We start from the raw sequence: 8,537 nt of genomic DNA, 5'->3' as shown, positions 1-8,537 counted from the left end.
TCAACAGTGCTGAGTCTCTGAGGACTCAAAGGTTATCAATAACAGTTCAAACACAACCTGGAAGGCACAAAGATACAACCAGTTAACATACAACAGGTTTCCAATCTTCTGTTGGTATGTGAGCGATAATGCAGCACTGGGTTTCATGATGCCAAAAATGAATATTGCCATCTTCCTCTTTAGGATATTGACAATACTGATTTTAACCCTTTGAATATTATAAAGCATCGGTACAGTTGATGTGATTGGCAAATCCAGTGACTAGAGAATGAAAAACCATGTGCCTCCCTTTCTGTTAATATGTTGCAACATAAAACAGGTGCATGTAACTGCAAGTTTCCACAAGTGTTTTTCATGGAAATGGAAAACCAGCTAAAAGGACTGTACAAGTATAGACCATTCAAAGGAGAATGGTACAAAAATTCAAAAAGGGCACATTACTGGGTGTCACCAGGACAGATTTGAGCTTTGTCAAGAAAACTCCATAAAGTTTCTGGGATTTTTCTTCATTCCTGAGACTGTAGAGTGAATAAATCAACAAGTCCTACAAGCTAAATGACCATACAAGTAGTTGTTCCTACCCTCAGATACAGTGTTTGTTAGCTGAATGTTTCCTGGAGCTAAACCAGAATGCGTTTGGAGAGGACACTGCTTCACACTGGCTGGTAAGTCTGAGCGGAAAGATGAAAAACAAAAGACACCCCGCCCCACTAACCCCTTTATAAGAGCTCAGTGGTTCAAATGATTCTGGCAGTGACATGATTAAACGCACAATGAGGAGCTTTACCTTGATAACAGCTTTGATTCTCTGCTGCATCAGTAAGTACTGTATTATTAACTGATTATTCTCAGCACCAGGTTAGCACCACTAGAGTTTCCACTGGCAAATCAGAGCTGAGTTCATTGTTGCTGTTATAAACCCAGAGGAAAATCTCTTGTTGTCTCTGCTGTGTTTCAGACTGGATCTCTGTCTCAGTGTCTGAGACTCAGACTGTGGAGGTCCAGCTTGGTCAAGAAGTCACACTGCTGTGCCCCAACATTTCTAAACGTCGAACTCAGACAGAGTGGTTCAGACTGGTCAGTAGAACTGAGGTCAGCTGTGTCTCCGCTATGCGCTGGTCTGATGGCAAAGTTTCATTCTGTGATGGATTTCAAAACAGATTTGAAATGAGCTCCAACATCACCACTGTCTTTCTTCAAATCAAGCGAGTGGATTTCTCTGACTCTGGACTGTATTTCTGTGGATTTTACATTTATGCACACACAGTCATTGCCAATACAATACATTTAAATGTTCAAGGTAAGATTGTATTTAAGTCTAAACTCTTTCAGACATGTCTTTATCTCATCATATTTACAGTAAACTGCATCTCAAATGTAATATCACAGCAGTGAAAGCAGCACAAACAAAAATCCAGTTTGTGTCAAATTATTTAACCCATGTATTTTAAAGGTGATCGTGAATCTGGCAATGAAGTGGATTTTAAGAATGAAAGTAAGGTTCTCCTTCAATCTCTCAGGATTTTTTACTCTGTGATACCAAAGGGTGTATAATTTCAAACCAGCCATGTCTAGAGATACCAGATTGAAAACAGAGCCTAATCTAGGTTCCCCTTCAATCTCTTCCTATATTCTTCATTCTATGTGTTACAATATGGTGTGTAATTTCATAATTAACCATGTTTAAGAAAGCACCAACTAAAATCCAATGTGTGTCATAACTGAACCCATGTATTTTAAAGGTAATGGTGAATCTTGCAGTGAAGTGGATTTTAAAACTGAAGGTAAGGTTCCCCTTCAATCTCTCAGGGTTTTTTTTACTGTACGTGATACCATGGAGCGTGTAGTTTCAATATGAACCATGTCTAAACCCACCAGTTAAAAACAGATCCTAATCTATCAGGTTTTATCACAGAAACCCCTGATGGAATAACAAACCTGATGACTGTGGTCCTGGGTGCTCTGACTGTTTTCCTCACTATAGTCATCATTGTTCTGGCTGTTAAAATCAGGAAACTTCAGACAGGTACAGCTGATTTATAATCTGTAACTCATCCTCTTGTCAATGATGGACAAATCCAAATCAGAGTATATGCTCAGTAATAATGAACTGATCAGACTTTTGTCTTTTGTCACGTAGCTGTGAATGAAGAACCACAGACAGAAAGAAACAAGGTAAAGCCATTGTTTGACTCATATAAACTGAACCTTATGATCTAAAAGTTTCAACTGATGATTAGTCTGTTAATGATCTTTGTCCCATAGAGCTGCAAGTGGCATCAAACAGCACGTTCAGACAAGCAGGCAGTCATGATAGTCCTCTGTAAGATGAATACATATTAGTCCTGTTAATTCACATTAATAAACTCTAACTTCAACTGTGATCTTCAAACTTTAAACTGACAGCTGAGGCTCATTAACTTGAGGAAGTTTTACTCAGAATGGAAAATGCTACTTGTAATCACTCCGTGTTCCCGTCTTCCCAAACATGAAAATGTCCATCAGCTCAACCAGAAGATTTTCTTGTCAATGAAGAGAAAATTCAGCTCTTCTTCCATGCTGTTCTAACCATATAAGCTAGTTGCATATAGTTTTACAGTATGTGACTCTAAATACTCTGATTGACAGAACCTGGGCTCAGATGACCTGAACTACGCAGCTCTAAGTTTCCAGTCAAAAGCAAAGAGAAAGCGCAGGCCTCCATCAGAGAGAGAGCTGGAGCCAAATGTTGTGTACGCTGCCACCAGATAGACTCAGGAAACCACTGGAACAGCAGCTCAGAGTGGAACTGATGCTTTATCATATTCATCTGCTGGAGTGTTTGTGTGTGTGGGTGGTGTGTGGAAGGACTCAATGCTACTAAATAAAAGTTTGATCAACATTTCTGTGTTCAGGTTGTGTTGTTGTTCATGTTTCTCTCTCTCTCGATTGATGTGTGATGGAGGAGGAGTGAGAAATGACACTGATGACTGTGCACTTATAGTTAAGTCTGAACACAACTGAGGTGAAAATCATGAGGCCTTTAAAGTCAAAGCTCTGAAGGAAAGTATCAAAGGAAGCAGTGAAAACTAAACTGTTGTTCAAGACAAATTTAACTTGCTGCTGTATTTAGACTTTTTGGAAAAATAGTGGAGGGAAAAAATTAACAGTAAGATAAACCAGCACAAACACTGTACGAGTCCACCACAGCAAGACCTCAGCCATGACCACAAGATCAGAGGTAAGGAACACATTCTCACAATCAAAATCACACACAGCAAGCTTAGAACTAACATCAACATACTCACACAATAACAACATTACGGGGATTTGACCTATTTGATTTATAGAGGCACCTTCATTCAGTTTTGAGGATCAAAACCAACCAAGAGCTGGCTCTCGTCCTATTGGACAGGTGAGCTAACATTACTGCAAAGCCTATGACATTGTGATACTGTGTTTTAGCTACATCCCTGCAGTGTAGCTAAGCTAACCCTAGCTTGTTTCCTCGGTAACATTATTGCCATGGTTGGACAGTGATTCAGACACTCCCAGCAAACATACAGTGAGGGCTGGTAAAGAGACTAACAGGGTCGGTAAGAACAGAGTGCGAATGCAGTATGAGCGTGAGCGCAAGCAACAGGACACAGGCTGCAGTTCACTCGGCCACAGGTGTCAGTAATAACAAGATTTTTCAGATTTCTCCATGCAGAACCTTTACGTCACTTGCTTCATGTGCATCATGTCTTTATCGCTACACCAACTTGTCCACCTCAGCCAAGTGATATTTTGAATTTTTTTTTACGACCACTTGCTGATTCCACTCTGATTTTTATGCACAAATTTATGTGCATAAAAACAGGTGATTGTACACAAACTTTATAACATCTCATTACAGGAGCAGCACAGCCAGACTCAACAGTGTTGAGCCTATGTGGACTCAAATCACCCAAGGACAACTTGGATAGTACAAAGATACGACTAGTTTTAGAGAGTTGGAGAAGAATTCCTAATCTTAAGTGGGTATATGATGAATAATGCAGCACTGGGTTTGCTGATAAACAAAATGATGGACATTTCAGAGATGTAGAGTGCCAAAATTGAATATTGTCACCTTTTTATTTAGGAAACTGACACACCTAGGTGTAAAATCCTCTCAACTCCAACTACCATCACTTAACTTATTGTATGGCCTACGACCAATGATGTCACCACACCAACAAAACTCAGATGTCCTCCACTCGTCTCTGCCTCTCTGCTCAACAGAGAGCAGGAGTTGCTCTCCTTCTCGTCATCCTGCCTCAAGGGTAGGAACAAAGCTTCTCGGCCTGCTCTTCAACAGGAGCTGCTGCTCTCCGACTTCCATGAGGCCTGCCCGAAGTAAAGGCCTGCACTGAACCTTGGTAGCAACGCAAGAGACTACCAAAGGTTTTACACCCAATTTAACACCAGTTGAGTAACAACACCAGCAGGTGCAACACAAAGTCTGCCAGCTGATCTTACAGGCAATCAGAGCCACAAAGAAGAGTTAGTGTCAAGTGTCCAACTATGCAAGGAGAACAAAGCAGCAACCACTGATTCCCTCAGCAACACTGAAGCCACACAGCCAGGACAACTGCAGCTTAATGGGCTTTAAACACTACAGCACATCAGAAAGCATCTTCTTTTTCCCCTTCAGTGGGAAAGTAACCAAGCTTATACCCTGCCTGGTGTAGCACGGCCAAGCACAGGGCTGGTTAACTTTTGTCACTGTATTGTATCGATTTGGTTCAATGTATTCAATGGTTCAATGTAATGACATTATCAATATGAGGTGTTCTTCATGCATCTGCAGTTCTTTGTGGCAAACTTTCCAATTAAGTAATGTTATTGCACATTTGCTGAAGCTGAACTAGAGTGCATTTGGAAAAGACACTGCTTCATACTGGCTGGTAAGTCTGAGCTGCAAGATAAAAAAACAAAAGACACCCCGCCCCTCTAACCTCTTTATAAGAGCTCAGTTCAAACAATCCTCGCAGTGACACGACGAAACGCACAATGAGGAGCTTTACCTTGATAACAGCTTTGATTCTCTGCTGCATCAGTAAGTACTGTATTATTAACTGATTATTCTCAGCACCAAGTGATGTAACAAGTAACCCATCAAACTCTAAATGTGCTAATCAGAGCTGAAGTAATTGTTGCTGTTGCCTTATTACAGCAACTGTGACATTATAAACTCAGAGGAAAATCTCTTGTTGTCTCTGCTGTGTTTCAGACTGGATCTCTGTCTCAGTGTCTGAGACTCTGACTGTGGAGGTCCAGCTTGGTCAAGAAGTCACACTGCTGTGCCCCAACATTTCTAAAAGTCGAACTCTGACAGACTGGTTCAGACTGGTCAACAGAACTGAGGTCAGCTGTGTCTCCGCTATGCGCTGGTCTGATGGCAAAGTTTCATACTGTGATGGATTTCAAAACAGATTTGAAATGAGCTCCAACATCACCACTGTCTTTCTCAAAATCAAGCGAGTGGATTTCTCTGACTCTGGACTGTATTTCTGTGGATTTTACATTTACACACTTTACACAGTTATTGCCAAAACAATACATTTAAATGTTCAAGGTAAGATTGTATTTAAGTCTAAACTCTTTCAGACATGTCTTTATCTCATCATATTTACAGTAAACTGCATCTCAAATGTAATATCACAGCAGTGAAAGCAGCACCAACTAGAATCCAGTTTGTGTCAAATTATTTAACCCATGTATTTTAAAGGTGATCGTGAATCTGGCAATGAAGTGGATTTTAAGAATGAAAGTAAGGTTCTCCTTCAATCTCTCAGGATTTTTTACTCTGTGATACCAAAGGGTGTATAATTTCAAACCAGCCATGTCTAGAGATACCAGATTGAAAACAGAGCCTAATCTAGGTTCCCCTTCAATCTCTTCCTATATTCTTCATTCTATGTGTTACAATATGGTGTGTAATTTCATAATTAACCATGTTTAAGAAAGCACCAACTAAAATCCAATGTGTGTCATAACTGAACCCATGTATTTTAAAGGTAATGGTGAATCTTGCAATGAAGTGGATTTTAAAACTGAAGGCAAGGTTCTCCTTCAATCTCTCAGGGTTTTTTACTGTACGTGATACCATGGAGCGTGTTAGTTTCAATATGAACCATGTCTAAACCCACCAGTTAAAAACAGATCCTAATCTATCAGTTTTATCACAGAAACCCCTGATGGAATAACAAACCTGATGACTGTGGTCCTGGGTGGTCTGACTGTTTTCCTCACTATAGTCATCATTGTTCTGGCTGTTAAAATCAGGAAACTTCAGACAGGTACAGCTGATTTATAATCTGTAACTCATCCTCTTGTCAATGATGGACAAATCCAAATCAGAGTATATGCTCAGTAATAATGAACTGATCAGACTTTTGTCTTTTGTCACGTAGCTGTGAATGAAGAACCACAGACAGAAAGAAACAAGGTAAAGCCATTGTTTGACTCATATAAACTGAACCTTATGATCTAAAAGTTTCAACTGATGATTAGTCTGTTAATGATCTTTGTCCCATAGAGCTGCAAGTGGCATCAAACAGCACGTTCAGACAAGCAGGCAGTCATGATAGTCCTCTGTAAGATGAATACATATTAGTCCTGTTAATTCACATTAATAAACTCTAACTTCAACTGTGATCTTCAAACTTTAAACTGACAGCTGAGGCTCATTAACTTGAGGAAGTTTTACTCAGAATGGAAAATGCTACTTGTAATCACTCCTGTTCCCGTCTTCCCAAACATGAAAATGTCCATCAGCTCAACCAGATGATTTTCTTGCCAATGAAGAGAAAATTCAGCTCTTCTGCCATGCTGTTCTAACCATATAAGCTAGCTGCGTATATTTTTACAGTGTGTGACTCTAAATACTCTGATTGACAGAACCTGGGCTCAGATGACCTGAACTACGCAGCTCTAAGTTTCCAGTCAAAACCAAAGAGAAAGCGCAGGCCTCCATCAGAGAGAGAGCTGGAGCCAAATGTTGTGTACGCTGCCACCAGATAGACTCAGGAAACCACTGGAACAGCAGCTCAGAGTGGAACTGATGCTTTATCATATTCATCTGCTGGAGTGTTTGTGTGTGTGTGGGTGGTGTGTGGAAGGACTCAATGCTACTAAATAAAAGTTTGATCAATGTTTCTGTGTTCAGGCTGTGTTGTTCTTCATGTTTCTCTCTCTCTCGATTGATGTGTGATGGAGGAGGAGTCAGAGAGGACACTGATAACTGTCAAATTTACTTATAGGGAGAATGAAATGGTCTGTGGGGGTTGGAGCGAGTGAGATACACACCACATGTTTAACAGGAAGAGACAGCTCAGTGTGGTCTGAGCACAACTGAGGTGAAGATCATGAGGCCTTTAAAGTCAAAGCTCTGAAGGAAAGTATCAAAGGAAGCAGTGAAAACTAACCTGTTGTTCAAGACAAATTAAACTTGCTGCTGTATTTGACAATAAGATAAACCAGCACCCTGTGGTGACAGACATTTTATGAGTCCACTACAGGAAGACTTCAGCCATGACCACAAACATCAGAGGACTTGCTGTTCTCACAGAGGAGGAATACTGCTGCTTTAAACCAGATTTATCAGTCTCTCCTGACATTGTTAACACCCCACTCCTCACCTCACACAAACTTATCTACTTTATCATCACACACTACATCAGTAAGTTGGAATAAGTTAACAAGTATTCTCACAATCAAGATCATACTCAAAAAGATCAAATAAAATGAGTCTACAGTCATGTCACTGACTCTGTGAGGCTGAACACAGTGATACTTTGAGCTCAGTGCTAACATCAACATGCTCATATCACACAACATCAACATTATGGTCATACAGTCTCACAGAAATCCATCCAATACTTGCTGAGACATCGCACTCAAAACCATGAAAGTTAATCTCATGGTGGTGCTGGAGGAAAAGTCAGCACCACTGTGTCGTTTGGATTCCTCCTCTGAGGACCATGAATGTCTGAACAAAATAAACTGTAATCCATTGTGGATGCAATCCATTGTTGTCGACATGTTTCAGTCTGATGTGTATGGACTCAAACTGGGTGCTCGCTGAGTGTAACCAACCACATCAAGGGAGTTTGCTGCAGATTGTCATTAGGTTTGTGTCTTTGCCTCAGACAGATGATTTCTCATGGCCATCTTCATTTTGTTCTAAAGGCTGAACCCACACTCCACTGCCACACCGGAGACTGGAGTTACCAGCACCACATCAGTCAGAGGTTTGGAGTCAGGGAACATTTATTGACCGTGTTTTGTGTGAATTATTCAACGTAACGACAGATCACCCTGAATGTTCTAATCTGTCAAAATGATGGACAGCCTTCAGATTTTTCTGTCATTGTTAAAAAACATCAGTCACTGATGGAAAATACTTGGCTAATACAACCCATGACTGATTTAACCATTAATATAACAAAGAATCAATACTGTTGACATTCTTCATGCATCTGCTGTTCTTTGTGGCAAACTTTCCAATGAGGTCTTTTTTCAGTGTTAAT

General features: G+C 40.3%; 1 protein-coding gene across 5 annotated transcripts; it reads left to right on the top strand.

Moving 5' to 3' along the window:
* The first annotated feature begins 694 nt into the window (after positions 1–694).
* LOC108881983 (uncharacterized) lies at positions 695–7,193 on the top strand. 5 transcript variants are annotated; one of them, XM_051075613.1, is made up of 7 exons: positions 695–819; positions 959–1,300; positions 1,454–1,495; positions 1,743–1,784; positions 6,195–6,305; positions 6,420–6,454; positions 6,907–7,193. In XM_051075613.1, the coding sequence occupies exons 1-7, from the start codon at positions 759–761 to the stop codon at positions 7,027–7,029; spliced, it is 756 nt and encodes a 251-aa protein (XP_050931570.1). In that variant the 5' UTR covers positions 695–758; the 3' UTR covers positions 7,030–7,193. The 5 variants fall into 5 exon arrangements, with proteins under 5 accessions (XP_050931570.1, XP_050931569.1, XP_050931568.1 ...); XM_051075612.1 differs by lacking the exon at positions 6,195–6,305 and adding an exon at positions 1,916–2,026; XM_051075611.1 differs by lacking the exons at positions 6,195–6,305; positions 6,420–6,454 and adding exons at positions 1,916–2,026; positions 2,141–2,175.
* Positions 7,194–8,537: the final 1,344 nt, after the last annotated feature.

Source organism: Lates calcarifer, linkage group LG14 (genome assembly GCF_001640805.2).
Source record: "Lates calcarifer isolate ASB-BC8 linkage group LG14, TLL_Latcal_v3, whole genome shotgun sequence".
In the NCBI taxonomy this organism is placed as follows: domain Eukaryota; kingdom Metazoa; phylum Chordata; class Actinopteri; family Centropomidae; genus Lates; species Lates calcarifer.
The sequence above is the reverse complement of the archived record's forward strand: the minus strand, read 5'-3'. Positions and strand labels throughout refer to the sequence as shown.

Bases quoted from the DNA above. Each gene is read 5' to 3' on its own strand.
- LOC108881983 (XM_051075613.1), top strand. From the start codon at position 759: ATGATTAAACGCACAATGAGGAGCTTTACCTTGATAACAGCTTTGATT. The intron at 1,785-6,194 runs GTAAGGTTCCCC...GTTTTATCACAG, and splicing joins AGTGGATTTTAAAACTGAAG to AAACCCCTGATGGAATAACA. The intron at 6,455-6,906 runs GTAAAGCCATTG...TCTGATTGACAG, and splicing joins CACAGACAGAAAGAAACAAG to AACCTGGGCTCAGATGACCT.